At 56.1% G+C, this 25,973-nt stretch overlaps 8 protein-coding genes across 8 annotated transcripts; 4 read left to right on the top strand and 4 right to left on the bottom strand.

Annotated features, from left to right (window-relative positions):
- Window positions 1–104: 104 nt before the first annotated feature.
- Window positions 105–2,051, bottom strand: B0I36DRAFT_374271 (uncharacterized protein; the record flags this gene model as incomplete). The annotated part of the gene is made up of 5 exons (XM_046160259.1): window positions 105–503; window positions 625–660; window positions 726–822; window positions 987–1,154; window positions 2,035–2,051. The coding sequence occupies 5 exons, from the start codon at window positions 2,049–2,051 to the stop codon at window positions 105–107; spliced, it is 717 nt and encodes a 238-aa protein (XP_046012973.1).
- Window positions 2,052–2,200: 149 nt separating this feature from the next.
- On the bottom strand, window positions 2,201–5,452 carry B0I36DRAFT_289299 (chloride channel). The gene is made up of 4 exons (XM_046151671.1): window positions 5,038–5,452; window positions 4,906–4,921; window positions 4,495–4,844; window positions 2,201–4,440 (listed from the first exon to the last, which is right to left on the bottom strand). Exons 1-4 carry the CDS (start codon window positions 5,209–5,211, stop codon window positions 2,482–2,484), a joined length of 2,499 nt encoding a protein of 832 aa, XP_046012972.1. The 5' UTR covers window positions 5,212–5,452; the 3' UTR covers window positions 2,201–2,481.
- Window positions 5,453–5,646: 194 nt separating this feature from the next.
- B0I36DRAFT_323602 (histone-fold-containing protein) lies at window positions 5,647–7,152 on the top strand. The gene is made up of 4 exons (XM_046153998.1): window positions 5,647–6,082; window positions 6,151–6,236; window positions 6,362–6,452; window positions 6,532–7,152. Exons 1-4 carry the CDS (start codon window positions 6,019–6,021, stop codon window positions 6,930–6,932), a joined length of 642 nt encoding a protein of 213 aa, XP_046012971.1. The 5' UTR covers window positions 5,647–6,018; the 3' UTR covers window positions 6,933–7,152.
- Window positions 7,153–8,604, bottom strand: B0I36DRAFT_323599 (leucine-rich repeat-domain-containing protein). Its single transcript, XM_046153997.1, has 4 exons — window positions 8,224–8,604; window positions 8,078–8,118; window positions 7,742–8,002; window positions 7,153–7,655 (listed from the first exon to the last, which is right to left on the bottom strand). The coding sequence occupies exons 1-4, from the start codon at window positions 8,300–8,302 to the stop codon at window positions 7,266–7,268; spliced, it is 771 nt and encodes a 256-aa protein (XP_046012970.1). The 5' UTR covers window positions 8,303–8,604; the 3' UTR covers window positions 7,153–7,265.
- Window positions 8,605–9,048: 444 nt separating this feature from the next.
- On the top strand, window positions 9,049–9,811 carry B0I36DRAFT_243941 (uncharacterized protein; the record flags this gene model as incomplete). The annotated part of the gene is made up of 2 exons (XM_046150018.1): window positions 9,049–9,547; window positions 9,630–9,811. The coding sequence occupies 2 exons, from the start codon at window positions 9,049–9,051 to the stop codon at window positions 9,809–9,811; spliced, it is 681 nt and encodes a 226-aa protein (XP_046012969.1).
- A 3,288-nt stretch (window positions 9,812–13,099) lies between these two features.
- On the top strand, window positions 13,100–14,412 carry B0I36DRAFT_349381 (uncharacterized protein; the record flags this gene model as incomplete). Its single annotated transcript, XM_046156787.1, has 5 exons — window positions 13,100–13,130; window positions 13,282–13,424; window positions 13,727–13,969; window positions 14,140–14,258; window positions 14,301–14,412. 5 exons carry the CDS (start codon window positions 13,100–13,102, stop codon window positions 14,410–14,412), a joined length of 648 nt encoding a protein of 215 aa, XP_046012968.1.
- Window positions 14,413–18,841: 4,429 nt separating this feature from the next.
- Window positions 18,842–21,010, top strand: B0I36DRAFT_242868 (uncharacterized protein; the record flags this gene model as incomplete). The annotated part of the gene is made up of 2 exons (XM_046149944.1): window positions 18,842–20,676; window positions 20,749–21,010. 2 exons carry the CDS (start codon window positions 18,842–18,844, stop codon window positions 21,008–21,010), a joined length of 2,097 nt encoding a protein of 698 aa, XP_046012967.1.
- A 947-nt stretch (window positions 21,011–21,957) lies between these two features.
- B0I36DRAFT_121016 (uncharacterized protein) lies at window positions 21,958–23,978 on the bottom strand. The gene is made up of 7 exons (XM_046148036.1): window positions 23,788–23,978; window positions 23,657–23,716; window positions 23,478–23,579; window positions 23,345–23,423; window positions 23,008–23,280; window positions 22,654–22,798; window positions 21,958–22,510 (listed from the first exon to the last, which is right to left on the bottom strand). Exons 1-7 carry the CDS (start codon window positions 23,860–23,862, stop codon window positions 22,147–22,149), a joined length of 1,098 nt encoding a protein of 365 aa, XP_046012966.1. The 5' UTR covers window positions 23,863–23,978; the 3' UTR covers window positions 21,958–22,146.
- Between the last annotated feature and the right edge of the window lie 1,995 nt (window positions 23,979–25,973).

The raw sequence follows: 25,973 nt of genomic DNA, 5'->3' as shown, positions 1-25,973 counted from the left end.
GTATCCTCATGCAATGACAAGTGCCTGCTTTGTGAATATTGCAACCGACTGGCATGCTTCTTGGATCCATGGGTATCATGTCTATGTATATCAGCAATACAGCGTCAAAGATCGCCGATAAGCGCCACATCCTCGTCTACATCGTCCGACTGCCGCCCGGTCTCCAGATCGTCGCGGTAAACATCCGTGTCATCGTCGCGATACTCCCCAAGTGCATCGGCAGCAGCAAGACCAGCACCAGCACCAAGCACGCCTCCTCCTTCGGCTCCAGCGCCATCTACCTCCTCTGCTTCGTCGGCACTGCCAGAAGAGTCCTTGCGCCCGATGATGACGTTGCCAGCCACGAGCATCGCGGCGCCCAGCCACCACAAGGGGGGCAGGGACTCTGAGAAGATGATGAAGCCCAGGAGCGCTGTGATCATGAAGTTTGTGGAGGTATTCATGATGGAGACTTGCGTTGTTGAGTTTCCCTTGGCTAGAGCCTGGGTGAAGAGCGTCCACATCTATACAGAGAGTCAGCTTTGTGCCTCGTGTAGTATCTAGCTGGGGGGGTATCTGAGAATGTAGAATCTAGGCAGTGCCAAAAATGCAAGGACAAATCTAATGGGGTGGACTGGAACTTACCACGCCGTTGAAGACTAGATTCAGACTGAAGAATATCTGTAAGACGCTTATGTAAGACTGCCGATTCCTTGTGGTAGTCCCCCGTAGTGTATGATACTTACCACGCGCACGACGAGCTCTATGTAGACATGGCCCTCGGGCATCCCAAAGAGGCGGGATATACCCTTGGCAATGGTGGTTGTCAAGTCATTGGTGGTCCTACATCAAGCCACAGTGTCAGTGCCGGGAAGGACTTTCTCGATTGGCCATTGCCGGAGTGCATAGAAGTCGACAATCATGATCGGGCAGCGCAGCATCCCACCATGCTCATCTAGGTCCTGGAATTGAAATATAATGGAAGGAGGGTTCAACAAGAAACTCACAACTTGGCAAACACGCCATTGAACGCAGCACAGGCACCGCTGGCCACGGCAAACACGACCCACTGGTTGCGCTTGGTGAACGACATGGCCGCCTCGCCGCTGCCAGTGTCACCGCTCGGGACTGCCTGCTTTAGATCCTGCGAGTCTCGCAAAGACGACTTGGGAGTGCTGCTGGTGCGAACGTCGCCGTGCTGCTTGTTTTTGGCCGTAACAGGGCGCTGCCGCAGACCGCCTGGGTTGCTGCTGGCACCTGTTGTGCTAGGTGTATCTTCTGCTGCCAGGTCTCTTGGCGGCATGGGGGCAGGAGACGGCAGGGCTTTATCAGGACCAGAAGAGGAAGTGGAGGATGGGGAAGGCGACATTGTGTGTGCGTGTGTGTGTGTGTGCGTATGAGGCCCCGATGCTCTTTAGACACAAGCACAAGGCTGACGCATCAATGTGCTCTGACAGGCTGCCCAGCGGCGAGAAAACAGGGCCTGGCTGACGAGCGAGGCGGAGGCGGGCGGGCCGCTTGCGTGGAAGGATGCAGGTGCGGGTTTCAGCACCACAGCCTAGCTTGAGGAGGGGAGACTGCTGGGCCCAGCCGCCCTGGAACTGGCTGCTGACAGACGGGCTGTGCAGAGAAACACAGCCTGTGACAACGCCCTAGGACTTCTCTGAGCGTGGGTGAACAGGGTTTCTGGGCAAGGCTGGGCAGGCTTGGGCCGCGCGCTCGATGAGCAGGTTTGTTGCAGGTCGGCCTCCGCCCCTCCCAACGTTGAACAACCTTACAGACTTAGCGCCAAGCTCTAGACTACAGGCGCGGTAGGGTCTGGAGCGGTGGTGGTGGGATCTGCAGGGAGATCTCGTTGCTGTGATGGGGGGCTGACGAACAATGCACAGGTCCCTGCGTTAGCCCAGAGTTTCCGGCCCTCCTGCATGTGCTGCGTCTCTGGACTTGGAGGGTCGAGGGTTTTACGTTTAGGTTTGCCGCCCAACGCTTGCCCGAGACATCACCCCATCAGAGATGTTGGGGCCGCGAAGGGAATCATCTCAATCCTCTCCGTACAGCGATGATTCGGACATCTCTGATGCCATCGTGACCTTGCTAAATGCCCTGCTACCATAGTAGCTGTCAGCGTCCCTGGGTGGCGAGGTGGGAAGAAGGCCCAGCAGCGCACTAACTCAAGATCCGCTACACCCATTGGCCACAGGCGGCGGACCCTCCCTGGAGTCATGCTGGCGGCGGGCCTGGTCCACGGCATAGCGCCTTGATTGCCAGCGGCTGCCCGCTGAGGACAAGATGATATCGAGTCATGATGGCTAAACTTGGGCTCTTCATCGTTTTCATTCCAAAGCTCGCATTCCAGGTGGTTATCAATGCTCTCAGCCAGTCTGTTGGAGCAATTACGCACTGAGTTCATCCAAGGGTTCAGACAGCTAGCAGTAGTACCAGAAACATTCGAGCTTGCTTCTATCTCATCCGAATCGGGCCTGTTACACTGTGCCTCACATGTCATCGCCGGCTCTCCAGTTCAACCCCGTCATCGCCCACGTCCTCATCCCCATCGAGAATCTGTCCACCATTCATTGGTGTGAACTCGTCGATGCTCGAGCTGTTCAGCCGGATCCGCCCGCCTGTTGCGCCAGAGATCTTATCCGAGAACCACCCCGCAGCAGCATTGAGTAGCTGCCACGCCTGCTCGTGCCCTTCGTGCCCATCCTTGGGGTGCTCGCCAGCTTCCACCTTGAACTGGTACTTCAGGCAATCCTTGACAGTGACAAGACCCATGAGCTTGCCGTGGTGCTCAATCAGGACCACGCGAGGCCCGAGTTTCTGGAACACCTCCATCACCGTCTCCAGCGCGAGGCGCGGATGCACGGTAATGGGCGTCGCGTCGACGTATCGCCCAAGGTCGATCGTCGCGGCCGAGGTGCCCATGTCCGTCACTGTCGGTGTGAGCGGGACGGTCATGTTCACCGTCACGGCCGGCGGGGTGAAGAAGCATCTCGCGTCAGGACTGATGATGTTTGATCGCTCACGTCTCAGACGGTCGATGGCATATCGCAACTCCGTCCGTCCAATGTACCCAACGAGGACACGTCTGACCTCGTCCTCAACGATGGGGAAGCCCTGGTATTCGGGCCGTTGCAAGAGCGCCTCCAGCGCTCGCAAGGACATGCCATGGACAGGAATCACGACCGGATCAGGGGTCATGACGGTCGAGACTGGCACACCAAAATTGTGCTCCTCCTTGTTGTCCAAGAAAGGAAAACCGTTGAACCAGATCATGCGGTCCGCGATGCCGCCTCTGCCGAACAGCTCAGAGACAGCCTTTGTAACACCAACCACGATCATGGTAGGCAGAATGTACGTGAGCGCGCCCGTTAGCTCGAACATGATGACAACGACCGAAATAGTGATGTGCATGATACCACTGAGTGCCGCGGCGGCTCCAAGGAAAGCATAGGTGCCGGGCGTGATGCATGGCCCGTCGGGTGGACAGGCGGCAAAGAATGAGCTTTGTGGGTTGGCGTCGTAGATGGCTTGCACAATGATGCCAACTGTTCGTCCGAACGAGGCGCCGATGGCCATAGAAGGCACGAAAATGCCCGCTGGCACCTTGCAGCCATACGATATGATGACGAGAAACATCCTGATGACTGTTGCCATGACCAAAGACAGGACATTCCACCAGCGCTTGTTTGCGTCGCAAAGTCCATGATAGTCCTCTGCCCCCTCGCATTCCAAGAACAAAATCTCCATACTCTCGGTCATATCAATGCGCAAGAAGGCGTTGTGGTAACAGATGACGGCTGTGCCAAAGGCGAGGAGTGTAGCTTCCAAGATGGCGTACTGTCCCAAGTACTTCTTCCTGAAGGACTGGACACGCAAGTTCCACTTGATCATGAAAGCGCCGTAGAGTCCGCCAAAGATGCCAATGACGATGTAGAAGACAACTTCGAAAAAGTGCCATGTCCTATCGTACTTGACCGAGAACATGACAAGCTGCCCTGTCCGGAAGGGATTCATGGCCGCCAGGACGGCCGTACCAACCAGGGCGCAGAAGTAGCTGCGCCACATAGTCTTCAGTGGAAAGTAATTGCACATCTCCTCAAGGGAGAAGAGCACACCTCCAATTGGACTGCCGAATGCGACGGCAACACCAGTTGCTGCTGCTGCGCTGAGGATCTCTCTCGACTTTGACGCGTTTCTCCGGTATTTTTCGAAGAATCGTGAAATGACATGCCCTGTACATACAGCATAGTGTACACTGGGGCCTTCTTTTCCAACGGACAGCCCGGAAGCTATCGTCAACGGCAGCGCGACTGATTTGATGAGCAGGGTCCAGAATCCGAGGAAGCCTTTCATGACAAATCCAGCAATGATGCATTTGATCTCGGATATTCCAGAGCCGGCAGCATATGGTGCTATCGATCTGACCAGAGTAGCGGCCGTAAAGGCAAAGAGAGTCTGGAAGCGGCGATCATCAGCCGTCGTTTCGACAACCATTAGGAGTACACATACCGCGAAAATGATGTAGATGAAGTAGTTGAACGGCCCGAAACCTGTCCAGTGCTTCCAGTCGTCGCACCCATTGTCTTCTCCCCAGCAGCAGAACTTCTCGTTGAGATAGAAGCCAGTCGAGCAGTACCCGGTCTTGATGTCCGAGAGCCATTCCGTGATCACGCTGAGAATCGCGGCATTAAGGCCGATCGCGGCACCGACCAAGGTGACGACAACCCAGCCCTGGGCGGCATCATATGCTTCCCATAGCTTCAGCCTCCAAGTGACCTGGCCGGAGTAGGCCAGACCAGCCAGCCTCTGTCGCCGCGCCTTGCGACGTTGTTGTTCCTGCGCGGCATCCTGCACCCAGTCTGTGAGGTTGTCTTAGTAAGAGCGATCGTGTGCGCCGGGTTACTCGGGGACGTTATTCACCTATTGTCGTAAAGTCCTGCAAGGCGATGTTTCAAGTCAGCGCAGAACCTCAAATATGTCCGAATGGTACCGGAGCGCCAACAACCAGCCGCCTTGATAATGTCCTAGCTACTGCTGACGAGTCATCCTTACCTCATATCTCTTGATCTCGGCAATCTCCTCCTCGATGCGCTGCTCCTCGGGAAGGGGAGCGCCCTCGCCCCGCTCTGCAGTCGAGACGGCAAAGGAGAGACGGGAGCTGACAGAGGGCCGCTGGAAAGGCTGCGGTCGTGAGGCCGGCGAGTAGGAGCTCGTTCTCGAATTCATCGCCTCGTCATGTCCGGTGGTGGGCGGCACACCCGAGCCTGTGCGATGCGAAAAGGGTGCGACGATAGATCTCCCCCAAAGTCCGTGAAGCTCAACGTGCCGAGACGTGTCTTGTGGGCGGGAGCTGCCTTTCGAGGGCTGATTGTCGCAGGGTCGAGGCAGTTCGAGATGTGACAGAAGATCGAGCTTCAAGTAAGTACGTAAGACCAACCACTCTATCCACGATTAGGTTGGGGAAGAGCTGCCGATTGAGGACGATCCTGGTCGACGGGGTCCTGAGGCAGTTCGCCAAGATCTCCACAGCAGGGACGGCATCCAATGCGACTCGAGAGGTAGCCCTGCACGCCTGGTGCCACCAAGCTTTCGGCGCTATGTGCCCTGCTTTGGGTGCCACCCTCCAGCCGTTTTAGGCGGTACAGTGGATGCAGGCCACTGTACGGGACTGCCGCGCGTGAGCCACGGTTTCACGCGTCTCCCCAGTGCCTCCTTGAAGCCATCGACGTCCTTTGCGAGCACATCTTCAAGGCCCCGACACTCTTTCGCACATCACACCACGATACCCTGGCCTGAATTCAAAAGTTCGTCCTAGCAGCCTGCGCCTCGGAAGGGGATCACAACTTTCGTCGCACACACGCCATACCCCCTCCGCCACGGCTTTCATCCTCGGCATCAGCAGATCCCAACTTCGCTGGATTCAACTCCGTCTGCCGCACAAGGACTGCCCAAAGCATCACTCACAAGAGTAAACTACCAAGCGACTCTTTTTATTCACGAGTTCCACAGCTTAAAGCTCAGCACTGTGTCACCATGCCGTACAACACTACCGCTATCCCACCTCGTCAGGAGGTCACCGGCCAAGCACAATTGCCCTGTAAGTGTGGTCGTTTAGTTACGCAACCATGGCAGTGACGATTCTGACCTATTGCTACCTTTCAAAAGTGTCAAGGGTGAAGAAGATCATCGCCCAAGACCAAGACATCAACATGTGCTCGAACAATGCCGCTTTCGTCATCACGCTTGCCACTGTAAGTAATACGTGCAACAAAGCTAAAGCCGGCTTTCTCTGGCTGAGCGAATCCTGAGAGCCCATTGTGGGCTTATTTGGATCATTCTGGTTTACGAGAGTATACGACTGATCTTGGACTTGTAGGAGATGTTTGTACAATACCTGGCCGAAGAAGGCCTGAATATGGCCAAGCTGGATCGCAAACCGCGGAAGAACATCCAGTACAAGGACATTGGTAAGTACCCAGCGCGAAGGGCCGCCGTGGCATTCTTTTAATCCGCGGGGCAATTTCGACACTAACTTGAACCTACCAGCCAATGCCGTCTCACACAAGGACAACCTGGAGTTCCTCTCAGACATGGTGCCCAAGACGGTCCCGTACAAGCAGATCAAGTCCCAGGCTGCTGCCACACGGGCCAAGCTGAATGGCGAAGGAAGCGCCAGTGCCAGCGCCGTGGCCAGCCCATCTGGGGCAGGGGCAGAGGATGAGCCTCAGGCCACATCGGCGCCAACTAGCGGTAACGGCAGCAGCCACAAGAAACACAAGGCGGGCAAGAGGTCAAGCAATATCGGCCCCAATGTCGCGGAGCTGCTCTCAGGAGGTGTTCCTGGTGCGAGGCCGCCGCCAAGCCATGACGAGCAGGACGGGCCAGACGATCAGCTGCGGAGTGAGGCGATGCGTGGGCGGGATGATGATGTGTCTATGAGTGGTTGAGCGGAGAGGTTGGACATGCTAGTCTTTGCTTTCGTGGTCGTATCGGGAATGCATTGTGCTGCGAGTTTGAAGGGAAGTTGGGTAAGAGAACCTGCTGGGCTGTTCGTAGAAATGGTCATGAATTGTTGAAGCCGATTACGGTCAGTGGATAAACAGGTTTGCTCATCACTTGAACGAATTTGATGTTACATGGGTACGAGTCACCGACGCAATCAGGACATGGAGCATGGCATTCCACTTTGTTATGGCGATTTTAGATCTCAAGACTCTCAAATCATTCAGTTGATATGGATCCTGAAGAGAGCGGCCACAACTCGAGCCGAGTTCGGATGCCTACTCCTCCATTTCATCCCCGGCAATCTGCACGCCGGCGGGTATTCTGCCCTCCCTAATCATCGTCTCGAGCCTCGTGATCTCATCCAGGCTTGTGGCGTTCTTGATCATATCCTGTAGCCTCTTCTTCTCCTTGTCGGTGAGCTTGATGCGCGACATGCGGGTTGGCAGACTGGTTGTCGACCCAGATGAGCCGCCGTTGGCCATGGCAGAGGAACTGCTGTCAAACGCTTTTGACCGGACACCCATGATCTTGGAAGCGAGCTCGGTCGGCGTGTCTGCCGATTCGCCGAATAGCTCGCGCGCCTGCTGCCGCTCGGCGTCCTTGACCTTCTGGTAGTCAAGGAATCGCACAGAGGGACACCGCCAGAGGACCCAGTACCGGTAATGCTGCGCAACGACGCCATGGTCAGCATGATTCATCTTGTGCCAGCCATATCTTGTACAGAAACTGCGGACTCCGCTCAGCCACGTACCTCTTTCTTCGTCACCGGGTTGTCCTTCAACACCAGGTGTGTCAGAAATGGCAATGACCCTAACGGGTCAAGGTCTGCCAGTTCTCTGAGGTTGTTTGACTCGAGCTGGAGGTTTGTAAGGTTCGGGATCGAGTTGGCTATCGTGGGCTGTATAGTGGTGACGCGATTCCGTGCGAGGAGCAGGCTCTTTATCCGCGGCGACAGTGGGAGGTTGCCGAGCACCTGGATGTCATTGTCGACAAAATCTATGGCGTCTTGGGGCTGTGGCGCGTGGCATTGTCAATTCTCAGCCTCCAGAAAGCGTCTCTCGCGACAAAGAGGGGGAAAAGGACTTACGCCTGCGACACCCAAGTTTTCAATGGTGGTAATGCGATGTCCTGTGAAATTCGGGCGCCGGCACCGGAGAGGGCTTGCTATCAACTCTGCACTTCTGGAGGAATCCTAGATCAGGAGCGTGTAGCATCTGTTCTTTTCCAACGTACCTCGGAGGTCTAGCTCGCGCTCCTTGAGCGCATTGAGCCACGACGGCGAGTTCTGGAGGAGCTCGACCGTGAGTCTCATTGTTCCGTACCTGTCTGTCTCGTGCCGGGTTTTGGTGGCGTGAAGTGTGTCTGCCGGGTGCTGGACGCCGCGTCACGCACGTCGCGGTAACTTTGAACAGACTCGTCTGGAAGCTTTCTGCGTGTATGTAAGATTGTGCTGGACGACTGCGGTATCTGTGGCCCGGGTTCTGGCTATCGCGACTGCGCTTCTGCTCTTCTGTGCTCCAGGACCATAGCTGGGCAGTCGACGAGGCTGAACGTCGAACCAAATTCGCAGTCGGCGCTGGCGGTGGGGCGCCGCCTGGCTTGGGTGGCTTTTGTGGGGCACGGCTTCTGGCAAGGCTGGCTGCGTGCCGTCTTCACCACCAGCTGAGAGACAATCTTTGGATGTTCACGACAACGACATTGGGAGGCATCGTCGAATCATCATTAAAACGACCATGTTTCACTGCGAGGAAAACACGCCTTGCTGGAGTGTTTGAAGCTTGGCGCTGATGCGGCAGCTCGGATTGGTTTTCAACAGTGCCAGCCTGACTGCGGCGAGACGCCCCAGCAGCCTATCGCCGTCATCCATCTCATGCGATGCAAGCAATGATGCATAAGCAGCATTCCTGCCATCTACACCATCTTTCTCGACCTCTTCTAGGAGGCATCGCCTGGTCGGTATCCTTAGCAGCCCTGTGAGTTGTAGCACGGGCCACAAATCACCAAGCTTTCAACGCTCTTCAGTGTCGTTACAGCCTCGCGGGGTTCGGCACGGCAACCATGCCCACCTATCTGTGCCACGGCTTCCGCTGGCACCGCATGAGCATCCTGCGGCACATTGCCCGCAACGACCTCGAGGATGCCGCCCTTCATTGGATCATTGCCCCCCGCAGCAAGGTCCAGATCGTCGAGAGCCTTCACGACATGCTGGGATTGTCCGCCGGTCTAGATCATGGAGAGGCTGACACGCTGGCCGCCGAGGCAGATCGTCAGCCTCTCACGGCCAGCGCCGAGGCAGCGACCCTGCCAGCGAGTCTGCAACAAGAAGGCGACAGGGTCGAGGAGAGGGTCGACGACACCATCTCGCCAGCTCTAGCGCCAGGATCGTCGCCACCGCTACCCGATATCATCTTGCTCGAGGAGTACGACCCAAGCGACCTCAAGACTTTTGCCGCTCCATGGGCTTACGTGGCGGACTATGCTGTCCGAGTGGACCGCTCCGTGTCTGTGCCAGCGGAGATGAAGCGTTATGAGGAGGCACAGAGCACAAGGGCCATGGGTGAGTCCAGATCTTCGCCTCAAGGGTGGCGCGGGCTTGGCTGCTGCAACAGAAAAGCTGACCCTGCCTGCCTTCATGGCAGAAGGCCTCCAACTAGGATCCACAAGGGCGGAGAAGGAGTCCAGGTCATGGCTGACTTCGCTGCGTGACGAGGTTCAGGCTGAGGAGTGCATAGATTGGTATATTGTGGTGTGTGGCGACGAAGCCCGGGATGTATCTTCGGAAGGAGAAGAAGACGACAGCGAAGAGGGCTCGGTGGTCTAGAGATTAGACACGCCAGACGATGACCAAGGCACTGCAACGTGCTGAGCACAATCTATGTCGAAGGCAAAATTGCCTCGTCATCCGGTTTTCAGAACCGCCGACAGCTCGCCCTGTCTGGATCTGGTGGACAGTCTTGTGGCAATTCGGAGACATGGAGAGCAGATCGACTAAGGGCACTCTGCACGGCACGGGTCTTCGATTACCGGCGCTGGAACTTCTCGGGGTCATCGTTTGCCTTACAACAAGTGAAGTGAGCCGCAACAGCCCGGGCAAGAAATTGGTCGATTCCAATCATCGGTCAACGTCATGCTCAGCAGACTTCTCGGGCATTAAAAATATCACGGTGAGGTCAGGCAGTCACCATTCAGGTATATTGATGTAAGATTGGCTCACGAGCCTCCCGCCACATCTGAGCGTCGTCCAATCCACACATCTACAGTAATTTCTCTTCGGCACAACATCGGCAGTTCGGACTTGGTATCTCGTCATGTCCCGATCATGGCAAGATTGCCTCCAAACGGGACAGATGCCTATGTACAGCCAGCCACAACAGGCGGCGGAACTGTATAACCCCACTGCCATATACGGCTCAATCACCAGTCTCGCAACCATTTAATTCCTGTTGTCTTGAGCCCGCACCCGGGAATTGCCTGGTCAGCTAGGTTATTGCAAACTTTCGCCGCAGTCGTCATAGTTTTCACAAGATCGACCGTGCAAGCGCAGGAATTTCCAATTAAAGCGCAACACGGGAAATCCGGAGCCGGGCGTTGCCAAACCAGACAGAAACACTCCACCTGGTCCGCCCCTTGGTGTTTTGCGGGGTAGCCTCGTGACTCGTAACAGAGCATCTTCAATACCCCAACTTACTGGCAGATTGGCACACACGACCATGGTCATCGGACGAGATCTTCCCCAGGGTGGTCGTCTCGGTCCAGGCCCTCCACCATGGAGGCCTGTTCCAATAGCAAGCCACTCGTATTAGACCGTTCGTGTCCCATGCGCCAACTGGCACGCTCGCACCCCACGGACGACACGCTTTGCAGCACAGTTTGAGTGATGGATGCTACCTTTGTTATTACTCCACTGGCATGTATCTCGTCACGGCTGTGATCACTTCCGCAGACCGTTGTGATGAACACCACCTCACCTTTCCCCGGGAGGCAATGCCACCAGAAACGTTGGATGCCTCGGCTCAGCTAGAGCTTGTCAGCCTTTTGACAACACACGCCCTACTTTACCCACCTTGTGCAGCTCAGGACCGGTCGGCCCGAATATCAGGCAGCTACATGGGTTTGCTTATGGCCCTGGGTGATATGGGCTGAACTGAGGACATTACGCATTCAGTAGAGCTCGAGGGTTGGATGTATGGAACTCAAAGGCACGGTTGGCTATGATCGACTTGATTTCCGCAGAACGTTGTGCAAAGCCCTCTGTTCGTCGTTGACGGCCTTTCCGGTTGCAGTCGCAGCTTGCATTAAGGGCATAGAAAATAAGCACAAGCTGAAACCTTTGACATGGCGGGTTGCTACATCGCGGGTTCAGATGATCTCAATAACCCTGCTTGCAATATATGCTAGCCATGACATCCGTCTGAAGTTTTCTTTTAATCCTCCTGGCAGATCGATACATTACAAAGGTCGCACACAAGATCTTCTCGAAACTTCCCCACCCCCCCCCCCCCCCCATTCCTCTTAGCATAGCGATGTATGCTTGCAGTTCGTAGGGTTTCTCGCCACGTTCCCACAGCGGGCCACCGTTCTTGCCATGCCGATATCGTCTCATTTCAGGGTTCTCACCAGAAGAGTAGCGGTGACGTACGTGTTCGTAGCAAGATCAAGTCCCCTACGGCACCGGTCCAACACGGAGGCTCTCTTCCCGCCTGACGGGGGGTGCCGACGGATTCCTCACGCCCGCACTCATCAGCAAAGGCGTGCCTATATCCAACACAATTGCATTCGGGGTACTGGGGAGCTCCACGATCTTGGGGACTGGTATTGGAAGAGACCAGACCCCTCCTCCCACCCCTTCTTCCCCTGCTGCTTTTTCCCGGACATGAACATACGATAAGCGAGCAGGGAAATGTGACTGCATCGGGCGATTGGCGACTTAAACGGCCGCCTCAGAAGTGGTTCGCGGAAACCATCTCGAGGAGGATTGCGGAACCCAGCATGTCATTGCGCCTCCTCGCCCCCCCCCCAAAAAAAAAAAGTCCTTGTTCAGCTGAGCAAGGCGCGTTTTAGGTATTTATTCGCTACATACATACCGAGGTACATACAGGACGTCGTGCATGCCACGCTGCTTCCGAGCGGCCACGCATGAGGTAAGGGGTGATCCCTTTTCTGGGGGATCCTGTCGTGCCTGGGCTCAGGTACAAGGCACGATCATGGAAATGCTCCTTCCGCTTGCTGGCTTACTTTCTTGCTTGGCTTGCCCTGGCAGCCCTTGGAATCACCCCCCACACGCCGGCATCGTATTCTCGGAGCCGAACAGGTGTCAGAGCCGACGGAGGAGATGCTTCCGCTGCGTGAAAAGCTGACTTCGCAGGGATGTGCTGCCGGAGTCATGCGCCTGCAAGGAACTGGGCAACTCACAGCCCTTGGATTCTGCATTTCTTAGCTGCGGCCCACGACGACTTCGTTACCGTTAGGAGGTCGTGGTTCCTTTGGTGGCCTCCTTGTGCCAAAAGTTCCACGGCTTGGCCGGATGGCAACAAAGTGCATCATCACAAAGATTCAATGCCTGTTTGTCCATGACGTGGCTCTCTTTAAAGGGGGCACCTCGACAGGTCCCCCGAGTCCAAATGAGCTCCTGGAGAAATGTATGCCCTGACTTCTCTCTTCAGCCCACTGCCCGCAATTTTGTAAGGCCGAAAACTCAGGGACCCTCCTTCTGGGGGGGGGGGGGGGTTGCATGCTCGGAGCACTTCTGACTCGCCGTCGACGAGGGAAGCCGTTGCAGCTCATGGCTGCTGACCCGTCCCGAGGAAACAAAGTTGCCCGATGAAGTGTAGTGCTGAACAGCCACGTTTTTTCTCGTGGTCCCCCCCTCCCTTTAGCGAGATGTCATTGCATGCAGGGCGGAGCACACACTTACAGACACAGACGTGCTTTGATGCAAGGAACAATACATCAGCAAGAAAGCTGTTCGGTAGTTTCCGAGGGCGCGGCAACCAACCAACATGGTATGATATCATTCGGGAGCTCTCCTTCGTGTGCGTGACGAAAATAGCTCGGCAGGCTGTCCAAGTCCTTCGGCCCGTGTTCACCGTTCTCAATCTCTATGTGAATTATGACTGCGGCTTGGCAGTGGCGAGAAGCAGGTACGGTGCTGCTTAAACGGTATGAGCTAATATATTCCTTGCTAGACATGGCAGCTTGATTGTCGCCAGCCAGATCAGCACCCCCAATATCGCCCGGCGCACCTTGAATCTGGCTGGCTCTGTCAGGGAATCATTCATTGCCATGACGCAGCTGGCGCAAGAACAGACCCGCAGTTCAGCTTCACGCTCGGCGTAGCTTTCTACGAGAAGTTCTATTGTATACGCTCTCAATACTATGCCAATTCGATGCCATTCAACGAGAAGGTGGGTGGGTTTCGAGCGCAGTTGTTTGTGGTAAGTGTGTGGATTAGTGCCCAAATGTCAACACTGGCAGCGAGAATAGGCCCATCATAGCGGCATGGTCAAACCTTGGCGCTTTCGTGTTCGAAGAGTTTGTTTTGATGACCCTAAGCTGATCTGCTCTGGCTCACCTCATTCTTCCATGCCAGGCAGAAATGCCGGCGACTAGCATGAACGGCTCGTCCCGCTCTGCCAGGGCCCGGCTATCAGTAATGCGATACGAATTACACATCGCTATTGTGGAGTGAGTGATTTCGATCGTCTCATGTTTAGTAGGTGCTACCATGGCTCCCTAGTCGCTTACCCATCTGAACTATGCTGCGACTTGGCATACACTGCTGAAGCGCGTGAAGAGCTGGCGGAAGAGTGCCGGCGAAGTCGGAGGTTCGCGCACCAGCCATTCCTTGTTGGACGAGACCATGATCAGTGCTGCGTGGAGTCTGCCCAACTCGTACAATGCTACATCCGCCTATTCTCGCGAGGCTGCCATGATGTCGCCACCAGGCTCTGCATCTGGTCCGGCATCCTCCAGCTGGAGGGTGAAGGCACCGGTCTACCGATGCCAGAGTCCAAAGGAGAATCCAGTCTCGCGGGCGGTGGCACCACACAATGACCTTGCATTCCTGATGGTTTGTCTTGCAAGTCTGATTGTAGACCAACGTCCCGTTCGGCCCTTCTTCGAGGAGGGAGCATGCTGGGCAGTCTATAGCGGCGGGCACGAGAAGTCAACGTGATAGGGTCAGGTGAGCGCGCAGAATGCTGGAGGAGACCTAGATCGATGCACCAGGACTCTTCCACACGAAACTGGGTTGCCATGGTTGTATCGAGGTAATGCCGATTCCGATTGAAAGTGACCCTGTTATCTAACAGTGGCACTGGTCGTTGGCTCGACGAGATCTCGACTTTCGGGAACGCAGTCCCGAACATCTGTGGCACGTCTGGCTGCGCTTTCTTCAGGCCATCCGAACTGACTAGTGAGTAGAGATCCTCACGGTCAGCTGGCACTGGCACTGGCACCGGCTCGTAATGAAATGGATGTCTCGGGATATTGTTATTGCCCTAAATCGTGCCCAGAGCACCCCTAGTCTCGGCAGAGCCGGCATCGAATGCTGCTTGTCGATCCTCCCCTTCACGGGAGCCAACGGAAGCCCATGAGAGTTGCTTCACATGGCCGTGTGGTGCACCGGCGCTCGATCGGCTGGACCCAGATCGATCAGAAGCGCAGGCGAGGAGTTGAAGCATCTCGTTTGGAACACATCTGTTGCGATACTTGTCGCGCGAACTGTGCACAGCCAGAATAATCCAGCACCGATATTCTCTTAAAGACCAGCCATAAGACGCGATCGCAGGTCATCTGGGTTGTGCTGAACGGTAAGCATTGTCACCTCATCGTCCGCGGCGCCCTTTAATGTCACCTGCGGCACGCCGAACCTAGACCCGTTAGGGCAACCCCTTCGCATGTTCTGGACACTGTCATGTATTGAACAAATCAGCGCACAGATTTCCGCGTCAAAGATGTTTGACCGCCAGGGGTTGATGCAATCGGTGCCGGCACGGACGGCTCGATGCCGGCCGTAGTGCGTGTTGATGGCCATAGTCGATGGCACATAAGCAAGGCGGTTGCAACAGGTGCTCTGGTGGAGTCACAGTAAAACAATGCTAAGATCGGACGACATCTCGCTGAAACTGCACAGCAAGGATCTTGAAATAACATTCTGCACCCTTGAGGCACTCACAATCTGTGGCTCGGTGTCTTGCAACTGCCAAGAAAGCACATCGTCTTTCCCGATCGGTTCCCGTGTCGTCGCAGCAACAAAGACAGCGAGCTCCGCCCCGGGGCACATGGCATGACAAATTGGGCCGACGAATGCGTTCTGCCTGGGGCTCCGCAAATGGAGATTGGCTGCATTTGCAAAGCAAAAAGTTCATGTGCAGATGCAAATGCCCATGCAGTGGCATACATGTCGCGCAACACAGCCTGCCCTTGTCACAGGGCGGGGATGCGAGCGGACATCATTGGCAGCAGCGGTGTATCCCGAAATAGGAGAAGGGTGGCGCCGAACCAAATCATGATACTGTACTTGTGCGGTGCAGAGTCGCTAACGCAATGCGTGACAGAGGCAGTGCCGCCAGAGGGTTCTTGGCGTTAAATGTGTGGTCCCGAATTGTGCCCCGGAAACCCGCGTGGTGGGCTGAGCGTTGCGAGACACGAACAGGATCGGACGAACTCGTCTTTAGAAAGCCTCCGGCCTTGAGCACGCCCATCAATTTCACCCAACGACCAACTCCCACTTCGCCTTTTGCTCAATGAAGCAGAGCATGTAGCTGCACACAGGCAGTTGTGGCAACACGCAGTTCTCGCAGAATTAACCCCGACGGGTTAGGCGGGCTCGGGTTAACAGGGCGTTCGATGTGGGCTGGTACTCTAGCGGTCCCGTATTTCACTTCTAGATGGCCTGGGCGCCCGAGAGAGTGACGGACACGGTGTGCCAGGTTCCAAAAGCGGGAGACTAGACACTTCTGGGGCCCGGGACGATATTTGTGAGTAAATATCGGGGGATGCCTGCGCTCGTTAGCCTAGCCAGGGTCTTGACCTTGCAAGGACAGCGGTTGCCCTGTCCACCTCCATTGCTTTCCCGTGAGAAACTGTTGACGGCGTGGACTACCAGTTGCCATCATGGGGACGTCGTAATATGAAAGTCTGATAAGTCGAGCCCAGAAGCACTCAGGAACATCGACTGTTGAGGCGCGAAAAAGCATCGACCGGTTGGCTCAAACAGTTACATAGTATGTTCGGCGGCGAATGTCGTGTAGGCTGCATGCTTGGCTCTGTGGACACGGTCCGTCTTGTCTATGTGGGTTTGGCGGCATGAGTAAGGGCCAAGCAGCAACATGACTGGTGCAGTCTGCCCAGGTCCTGCACATCAGGACTTGCACACAAGGAAGCTGACGACATCCAGTGACTGGAACTGGTCACCAAAACCCAGGCGCAGCACCGACACGTGCAGATACCCACCCAGCACGATAGAGCCACCAGGTCGTCGTTGCGTGCTGGCAACTGACCACATGCGTTTTTGTTGCGGCAGCTCGCTTTTAAGGTGTGCCTCTTGCCTGTGCTGCATCTCCAGGATTGGGGAACGTGAATTCTGCGCGGGCCCAATTCACGCACATGCTGTATGGAGGAAAATCCAGAACTGCATCCGCCAGTGCAGGGGTAGCCCGGTTCGCGACGCCTCTGCCAGGGCCACAGAGTGGGAACCGCAGGGGTCGAATCCATCGACAGTTTGTCTCCACGAACAAAATAGCACAGCGTTGGTGGAGCTGTTAGTATCGACCCAGAAGCTGAACAAAGTGCGGGAGACTCGGTCCATGCCGCATTCGATCCTTCTTCTCAGCCCAATGTGCCTCGAGCGAGCTCTGCCGCGTAAAGCAGACTGCCAACGGTGGATGTGGCACAAGACAAGCAAGGGCTCCATACATTGTCAAACGATATGGCTTGACATTGGTTGAGGCTACAGGCTGGACTCCGTAGCGTGCCCTCGCCGCAGCTTCTCCGCATCTTGTCTTTGCACGGGGCCCCGCCTAGTTGACAGCCCTGCCACCTGCTCAATCGAGAGGGCTGCTGCGGGGAACAGCTCGCGATCGGTTGCCGACTCTGGAGGAGAGGCTCCTGGTTACAGAAGGCCATATGACTGCCCGACACCTATATGATGGGCCGTCTTGACACCTCTATTGCGAGCCTTGGCCCTAGCAGACGACTCTGTCGTGACCAGATCGACGGCGAATGCTGCCAAGTGGTGGTTGATTGTCCGTGGTGGACTAAACACTAAACAGAGATGGCGTAGATCGGGTGGCGTCCAGCGCTCGGTAGTATATAACTCAGCTGCCTCGTCATACCAGGTCGAGCGTGGCATTTCGGGCGCATTCTCGGGCAGACGAAACCGGGAACGGCGGTGGAAGCTGCAGGCACCAAGGGAACCGAGAAATTGAGGGCTGCGGCTCATGCGCATCAGCACGGCGAGGGCGGCGGCAGGACACACTGCGTGCTGATGGACGTTGTCTTGTCGCGGGACGAGGCGGGGGCGGCGCGTGGGAGCGGAGCGGAGGGAAGCGAGCGAGCTGGCTGGAGCGAGCTTCGGCTAAGCACCCCGCAAAATTGACGGGACAGATACGTGACCTGACTTGAGGATCTGCAGAGGAAACGGCGACCCTGGGGGCGCTCGACTGAGAACCTGGAAGGCACCCGCGTCTGGTCGAGTTCCTCACTCCTTAGTAATCCCTCTGGCCCTGCAAAGGCCCATACCGGTCAACCTGCAGCAGCCGGGGCCCTGCGACCGCTGCCACCACCAGACTTGAGCCTCCTGGAGCCCTCCCCGTGGGGTCCCAAACACCAACTCTGGGTATCAAAGGCACCGCTCTCAATGCCCCTCGCGGCCAGGTTGCCATCCTCGGACATCCATGTCTGCCATCGGCATCGCCCCGCCGACACTGTAATTGTACAGCACTCAGTGGACGCGTATATTGATTGTTGGGGATGCGATGCCCTCTGCGCCATACGGTCCTGCCGCGTACCCTCGTCCTCCTCGCCACCTCCGCCTTGGGTCAATATCGACACCACCACTTCCTCCTCCCCAAGCATCAGCAGTAGCATCACCACTCTGCAGAAGAGCGACGGGGCAAAGGCAGCCACCTCTGGACGCTCGACAACTCGCAGCCAGTCGGGTGCCGAGCGTGCTGGACGCGGTGGACAGTTGCCCATTGGCTGCGTCTCTCGCATCTCAGCGGCAACGAGGGATCTCCACGGCCAGGGGTCCTGGTCGTGTCATCCGCTCTCCGGCCAAGGGTTTAAATCAGGGGGGGCGGCGGTTTCGCCGGTTTTAGGGGGCTTGCTGCAGCTTACCTAGCATGTTCCGTTCCGCACACCTGCACGGATGGGGGAGGGGGGGAGTCGTATTAGTGCTGGGTGCGGGTTCTTCCATGTGCGTGACACCGCGCCGGAGCCAGCTTGCTCGCTCCGGGGCGAGACCATCATAAACCCCTTGGGTCGCTTCCCCAATCTTTAGCCTTCAGAGCTCCCGTCGTTCTCGACTTACGTCAAAAATCGCGTGCCGGTCGCCGCGGCTGTCCCTGCAACAGCTCATTCATCTCCGAGCGGCCTCTGGTTTTTTCCTCTCACTTGTTGCCGAAACCCTTTCCCTCGCAGCGTGTCTCAGCTGCCTCGAGCGTGGAGCGTCCTGTATTTCCGTCTTTCTGTGTTCGGCCATATGAGCCTGCTGGGCATCAGCAACAGCGTCAGCGACAAATCAGCAAATCCGCACGCTGCAGGCGTCAGTTTTGGGTCCTTCGCAAGTAGCCCGCGGCCAGCCGCAAATCGACTCTGGGGAACTCAGGCCCCAACTGGGCCCAGCACGATGTCGCCCTCGTCGACCGGCGACTCACCGCACTCTATAGGAACTGGCAGCACCTCTGGCCGGGCCTTTCCCTTGCCCACAAGGGACAGCTTCTCCGTCGACTCCCAGTCTCCGCAGCTCAACCCGCTCGCCAACGGGTCTAGCCTGAAGTCGCCTACATCTGCCAAAGTCCGCACCACGAGCTTTGGGAGGGACGGGCTGCTTGGGAACTCGAGCAAGGGCCTCGGCATGACACAGCAACTAGACCCGCATCCGGAAACTGGCTCCAATGGATCTCACAAGGCCTCTGGCGACGAGGCCCCGAATCCCCTCAAGCGGCGGAACACGGATGCGACAATAGACTACCCCAGGCGCCGTGCAACAATAGCTTGCGAGGTATGCCGGTCGCGGAAGTCGAGGTGTGATGGCACCAAGCCCAAGTGCAAGCTGTGCATGGAACTTGGCGCCGAGTGCATATATCGCGAGCCGGGAATCAAGTTGGATGCAGGCGACAAGCTCATCCTCGAGAGGCTGAGCCGCATCGAAAGTCTGCTCCAGATGTCCATGGTCAACAACCATGGCAGTGGGGTGCATATTGCGCAGGACTCGCCTCCCATCAGCAGTGGCACCGCTCTAAGCGGGGAGCACATCATGATTCCAGGTGCCCAGGGCAACTTTGGTTCCAACATGTCCATCAACGGCTTTGGCACCTGGGCAAACACTGTCCCGGGTACAAACATCTCGACAATGCCCAAAGTCCACACCAGCGCCGCCCTGCACTTGCTGCAGTGGCCGCTGATCCGCGATCTGGTTGCGCGTCCGTATGACCCCCAAATCATGCTGCAGCTCGAAATGGCACGTGAGCCACTCAACAACCTGGCCAAGACGCCATGCGTCGACCTTTCCAACACAAATGCATATATCGAAGCATACTTTGAGCGCGTCAACATCTGGTATGCGTGCGTCAACCCGTACACGTGGAGAAGCCACTACCGTATGGCCTTGTCGACTGGTTTCCGAGAAGGAGCAGAGAGCTGCATCGTCCTGCTCGTCCTCGCCCTGGGCCAGGCAAGCCTGCGGGGCAGCATCTCCAGGGTCGTACCACAGGAGGATCCGCCAGGTTTGCAGTATTTCACTGCTGCTTGGTCTCTGCTGCCCGGCATGATGACCGCCAATACCGTTCTTGCAGCACAATGCCATCTACTGGCGGCCGCATACTTGTTCTATCTGGTGAGACCTCTGGAGGCATGGAACCTGTTGTGCACGACAAGCAGCAAGCTCCAGCTTCTTCTGATGAACCCCGGTCGCGTGCCTGAGGACCAGAAGGAGCTCATCGAAAGAATCTACTGGAACTCACTGCTATTCGAGAGCGACTTGCTCGCCGAGCTGGACCTGCCGCATACGGGCGTGGTCCAGTTCGAGGAAAACGTTGGCCTACCAGGCGGCTTCCAAGGTGACGAGGCCGAGGCCGTCGGCCGGGACGAGCTGTGGTACTTTCTAGCCGAGATCGCCCTCCGCAGACTCCTCAACCGTGTCAGCCAGCTGATATACTCGAAGGACTCTTTGGCGTCAACGACGAGCCTAGAGCCCGTGGTCGGGGAGCTGGACTTTCAGCTCACCCAGTGGTACGAAAGCCTGCCTGCAGCACTCCAGTTTCCCTTTACGCGGGCGCCTCTTCCGGACCCCGCACAGACGGTGCTCAGATTGCGATTCTTTGCATGCCGGACCATAATATATCGTCCTTACATCCTCGCCGTCCTGGACAATGAGCATGCCGTTCTCGACCCTGCAGTTCGCGAAAACTGCCACAAGTGCCTCGAAGCCTGTGTGAGACAGCTCGAGCACATTTCCGCGCAGTAGGTTTCCGAGCTACTTATTGGAGGGGCACTGAAGATAAAGTGAAAACGAGCTAACGACGAGTTTCCTAGTCACGCGGGCCACATGCCATACCTCTGGCAGGGAGCTCTCTCCATTGTCGCGCAGACTCTGCTCGTGATGGCGGCAACGATGTCACCATCTTTATGCAGTATCCTACTCACCCTGCTGCCTTCGCGCGAAGCCATCGATCAGATGATCAACGAGGTCCTCATCGACATCGAAAGGATGTCTGTGCTCGCGCCCAGCATCAGTCTGGCTGCGGAGATCATCAAGGAGGCCGAGGTCCGCCGCCGCAACTTTCTCGGGGGTTGATATTGTGAATGCGCAGCCTTTTGCGATTCATTCGGCTCTCACGGTGGCCGGGATTTCGTCGATGCGGCTCACTCAACGACTCTAAGCGAGCACGATGCATGCTGCCGTCATCATTGTGACCTTGCGCATATCTGTGCACCGCGATGCGCATCAACGATTGTTCGATTTCCGACACCAAACGACGGAGCGCCATCGGCCACTGGCGGCTCGCTACTGCAAGGCATAGCTCTTGGGGTCTGGGGTTGCATCGGCCGTGGTGCAAGGGTGTGCCAGGGTTGTCCTAGACGTGTCCTGGTTCGCCGAAATTGTGTGCGTGGTGCCCTTCGCAAAGGCGGCCCGACACTCCGGCGCTCAACCGCATTCATCTGCGCACAACCCCAGTCCCGGCAGTCAGCCCCCCCATAATAGTTGATTGTATAATGGGGTAATCCTACAGAGTCTGCGAGGTCGCTGCCGTTGGCCAAGCCGAGCTGCATGCCCTGAGTGGCGCTTCTCTCGGCCCTTTATGAGGAAACCTAGCGCACAAGCGGCGCGCCGATCAGGCCTGTGCTCCGAAGGCTTCCGGATGGGATGCCACACACGCAGCTCTTGACGCAGCGTCATCGTGCTCGCACAGATTGGTCCAGTAGCTATCACCCTCATCACCACCCGGTGCGTGAGAGCATTGGCAGGCGGCAAGACTGCGGGACAAAAATTAATTGAGTGGAATTTTAAATGTCCTGTGGCGCGTGATTTTGGTGATGTCAGTTGCGCATGCATGTCGCAACGCCTTGATCGCGTTTGTGCCCGAGACGATATTTCTCCATTCAACCAAACGTCACTCTTTCGGCAAGATTATTATTTTCAATACACCACGAGGTTTTGTGCCGAGATACGGTGACTGACGCTGACACAAGTTGTGCTTTTGGTTTTAATGTTTGCGGTTTGAAAACCGTGACTGCAAGTTCCGTCCATACGGATCATTGAGTCAAAGGAGAAATTCTAGTTGGTGCCACGCGGCTCAACTCAAAACCAGGCCCCCAAAAAGAAACCCAACAGGACTTTTTATTGTAAATCCCCTGCCTTCGCTTCTTCCGCTCATTGGGACAGAAACTCCTCCTCCCTCAAAACCCTCGCCGCCGGACCCCCCTCCTCCCTCAGACCCAGCTCAAGGCAAAGACCTGCGCGCCGGCCTTTGAAATGCCAATCTCGGCCTTGCCGTCCGCGCTCTTGATGCTCTGCGGGATCGTCTCGCCCTGCTTCCTCTCGAGGACGATCTTGCTCCCCGCCGCGGCCGCCGCCGGCGACTGCTCGGGAAGCTTGTAGAACTTCCTGCCCGACCGGCTCAGGAACGCCTCTAGCCTGTCCTGGGTGATGTCCGCCTCGCTGACGATCCCTTTCTCTGTGGCCTCTTCGAGAGCCAGCAGGACGAGCTGGACTGCCACGGGCTGTGTGAAGACTCCTGCGGGCGGAGGCGTGGCGGACTTGGTGGATAGTTGGTGAGGGGCCGAGTCGCTGCCGCTGTTGTTTTGGTCGAGCGTGGTATTGTCAGTTGGCTGTTTTTTCCAAACAAGTAGTGAGGCAAGATTGTGCTTTTGTAGTCATAGGATGTGGAAATAGGAGATACGAGACGGAAAGGAAAAGAAAAGGCCTTGGCTACTTACAAGAAAAACTTGGGGTCACCGCTGGCGACAGTCTTGAGCAGGGCGTCCCGGTCCTGAGGAGTCTTGGGAATCGGCTTGCAGAACGCATGAGGGTCGACCTCGCTGATATCGCCGGTCAAGTAGAGGTGGTGCGCAGTGATGGTGCCTGGGACGGATATTCCCCGGTTAGCATATAATCGACTGGACAGCTAGTCGGCACTGATCAGGTGGGTGGGGAAGCTTGCTTCGCCGTCAAGCGAAGCTGCTCGAGAGAATGCGTAGGCTTTCCAATGTCGCGGGGGATTGAAGACCCATGTTCCGGACATCCAGTTGGTGACATGTTGAGACAATGAGTAAACAAAAGATTGAACTCACCAGCGACTTCCGGTCCACAAGACTTGACTGCAGAGATGGCAGCAGCCGTCGAGCAGTGCTCGAGGACGATTCTGAGCCTGGGGAACGTCTCATGCAGCTTCTTCAACGTGGGGAGGAAAGCCTCCTCGAGGGTGACGTCCTTGCTTGGAGGCGCGCCGGGCACCTCGCCGTGCAGGTTGAGAACAATGTCGTGTTCCTGCATCGCAGAAAACGTCTCGTTGAAGGCAGTAATGAAGTCCCCAGCGACTCCACTCTCACTGTTCGTAGTGACGCCTATAGTTCAAGATAGCGGCTTAGCTCTTTTCACGGTAGGATGAGAGAGCATCACCGGACCTACCTTGGGGATAGAGCTTAACACCTGCGATGCCGGCCTTGGCAGCCTCGGCGATGACCTCGGGCGTGATGGAAGAATGCAACTGCCCCCCCCCGTATCAGTAGTGGTTGACTAGAACTCAGGCTCTGGCACCTACGTAGAGAGACATGAGATAGTTGACGTTGGGCTCAATAGCCTGCAGCTTGGACCGGTACTCGACGGCCTGGGCAACGGTGGTGATGGGCGGTTGCAGGTTAGGCTTCAGGGCACACGAGAGTCATTAGTTGCGATCCTCCAAGAGATGATTGTCAACAGTGAGTGCTCTGAAGGTCTTACCATGACGAACACAGTGTCTACGCCGCCCTTGCGGATGTGAGGTGTGACCAGTTCCATCACCTGTTGCGTGCCTCAGTCAGTCCAAGCGTGTAAGCGATTGGGGAGATGGTTGTTCTGGTCTGGTAACCCACTTCACCCTGCCTGAGGTGGACATGAAAATCCCCCGCGGCTGGCAGCTCGAGACGCTGAGTATCCTTGAGCTGCATCTTGAAGCTTTCTGAGTTGAAATCGACGTGAGTTGGGTCTTTCGGTAAGCCACTGGGACGAGAGCTGTTCAAGAGTTGGCCATCCGCCGCTATTCAAAGTTTTTGAAGTTCTAAAGATACGCTGCCCCTCCTCCAGCGCCAGTTGAACGTCCGATAGGGCAGACCAATCAGTGACGTCGCCTGTCCCATTTTGGTGTGGGGAAAGCCTCCCCACATCCCACATCGAGTTCCCAACTGGGAACTGCCCAGGCGGGCTGGACAGGTTAGCAGTTTCCATACTTCATAAAGAGCTCATCAGTGAGCATTGGAGAGACGCAGGGGTAACAGGGGGTACAGAGGATGGCAATGGGGAACTCAGTCTCGTAGCTGCCGTGCCTGTCCAATTTGAAACACAAATCACAGCCAGAAACAAGATTTAAGTTACAACAACTCCCGCAAAGTGTCGTCAAGGAAACATTTCGTTAGGAAAGCCGGGTGCACAGTTGCTCTAAAAAGGTAACGGCGAAGGTTGAGCCGGGAACTGGTCACCTCAAGCTGGCAAGGTTGTCTACATCGCAAAATTGGCCGCCGGACCGTTGCTAGTGGTACTACTGGCCCAACGATGGCTGCAATTTGGGATCTGATAAACATGCACAAAGCCAGCTTGAGACACCTCGAAATCATCATGTTGACAGACTTTCCCTGGAAGTTGTGTCGATGCATGAAATTAGTGCAGAGTTGTGGAGAACAGCTCAATTCAGATGAGACCAGAAACCCAACCTCGAGTCCACAATGTTGACTCAAGAGTATTAATTCTATTGCGTTCCACGTACAAGCCCATCAGGCACACTGTATCCTCTTGCATTAATTCATCTTGACCCATTCCGGCTTCCAGGTAATTCGAGGGAGCACTGGTGTAACCAAGCCTCGTGGCATCAGCACTAAACATTGAGCCTGCCTCTCCTTGGACACGGAACCACGGGCGGACGAAGTTGCTGGTCGTGGCTGGAAATGCAACCATGTATAATTTCAGCTGTGTCCCGGCACATAAGCATTTGTTCCCGTCTCTTATGAGGCAGTTGGAGCCCCAAAGGCTGTCCTGCTCAGGGTGTAAGGTGTAAGGTGCAAGGCCATACACCTTCGCCCTGTTGGGTTGGCAGCAGGTGGGTTCTTCATACAGACGCATGTGGCATATCCAGCTATTCCGCGGTCATTGCAACAGAGGTTCCATGGTTCGACGGCACCTTGGGGTGAGTGTCGCTCGTCTGACCGTGGTGGAAGCACTGGCGGCTAGCAATGAACTTATCGACCGTGCGCGATGCGATGGACAGTCCCGCAGAGGACATGGGAAATGCTTTGGGACAGTGTTGTATCGCGTGACCAGTCGAGTGGCAGTTGCAGGATGTCCTGTCATTGAGATGTGAGTAGGGATAGAAGCTCGAGAAACCACGTATTTTTGACCTTTTGGGGCGAACAGGCATGTCGTACTCAGAGAATGCTGTTCAAAATGGTCGTGTAGCTGGTCAGCACTCATCACCAGCGTGACGAGTTGCTTCTCGTCCATGACATGTAATGCGAAGGCATGATGGAGTTTCTGAGAACAAGCGGGCTTGATACTCAATGGAGCTGAGATCCATCCAGCGCTTCTCAGATATCATCTGCCGAGATGCCGACAAAAATGCAGCTGTCTGACGAGTGGAAATCTGCCTTGTCATTGGAATCTTTGTGCTTGTTGTTTATCTCTGGAGAGGCGGGACGACGGTAATGATGGTTGATCGACTTATCAGCTGCGACCGTCGAGTAGCCCAGGAGCAGAGATGGTCTCAGAGGACAATTTTGCGATCTAGACCGAAATGGAGGAGATGCAAAAAGGGGAATCGGACATGTCCTTGGCCCGAGCGGAAGGTGAGCATCTACATGATTGATCCGCCACATTGGCCCATGGTCGTGACTGTTGTCTCATGTTGCTGTATGAAACGCCATCATATTGAAAGAGCACAGTCACTCTGGGTCGAAATTCAGTCCAGGGCACTTTAGAGCCCAACGGAGAGACGCAGCACCGTGGGATGCGGGGGGGGGGCGATCTCTAAAGGTGCGTGCTGTCAGCAATGAGCGTGGCTGCGCTGCACTAT

This window comes from Microdochium trichocladiopsis (assembly GCF_020744255.1).
Source record: "Microdochium trichocladiopsis strain MPI-CAGE-CH-0230 chromosome Unknown B0I36scaffold_5, whole genome shotgun sequence".
Taxonomy (NCBI): domain Eukaryota; kingdom Fungi; phylum Ascomycota; class Sordariomycetes; order Xylariales; family Microdochiaceae; genus Microdochium; species Microdochium trichocladiopsis.
The sequence above is the reverse complement of the archived record's forward strand: the minus strand, read 5'-3'. Positions and strand labels throughout refer to the sequence as shown.

What these genes read in the sequence shown, in the direction of transcription:
- B0I36DRAFT_289299 (XM_046151671.1), bottom strand. Translation starts at nt 5,211, where the DNA reads ATGAATTCGAGAACGAGCTCCTACTCGCCGGCCTCACGACCGCAGCCT. An exon ending in TCATCTACATCATTTTCGCG is followed by an intron (nt 4,441 to 4,494) that starts GTATGTGTACTC and finishes CGCCGCTTCCAG; the next exon opens with ACTCTCTTTGCCTTTACGGC.
- B0I36DRAFT_323602 (XM_046153998.1), top strand. Translation starts at nt 6,019, where the DNA reads ATGCCGTACAACACTACCGCTATCCCACCTCGTCAGGAGGTCACCGGC. An exon ending in CGGCCAAGCACAATTGCCCT is followed by an intron (nt 6,083 to 6,150) that starts GTAAGTGTGGTC and finishes ACCTTTCAAAAG; the next exon opens with TGTCAAGGGTGAAGAAGATC. An exon ending in CATCCAGTACAAGGACATTG is followed by an intron (nt 6,453 to 6,531) that starts GTAAGTACCCAG and finishes TGAACCTACCAG; the next exon opens with CCAATGCCGTCTCACACAAG.
- B0I36DRAFT_323599 (XM_046153997.1), bottom strand. Translation starts at nt 8,302, where the DNA reads ATGAGACTCACGGTCGAGCTCCTCCAGAACTCGCCGTCGTGGCTCAAT. An exon ending in GCGCGAGCTAGACCTCCGAG is followed by an intron (nt 8,119 to 8,223) that starts GTACGTTGGAAA and finishes CGAATTTCACAG; the next exon opens with GACATCGCATTACCACCATT. An exon ending in AAAACTTGGGTGTCGCAGGC is followed by an intron (nt 8,003 to 8,077) that starts GTAAGTCCTTTT and finishes CACGCGCCACAG; the next exon opens with CCCCAAGACGCCATAGATTT.
- B0I36DRAFT_121016 (XM_046148036.1), bottom strand. Translation starts at nt 23,862, where the DNA reads ATGCAGCTCAAGGATACTCAGCGTCTCGAGCTGCCAGCCGCGGGGGAT. An exon ending in TAGACACTGTGTTCGTCATG is followed by an intron (nt 23,580 to 23,656) that starts GTAAGACCTTCA and finishes TGTGCCCTGAAG; the next exon opens with CCTAACCTGCAACCGCCCAT. An exon ending in TGTTAAGCTCTATCCCCAAG is followed by an intron (nt 23,281 to 23,344) that starts GTAGGTCCGGTG and finishes CTTGAACTATAG; the next exon opens with GCGTCACTACGAACAGTGAG.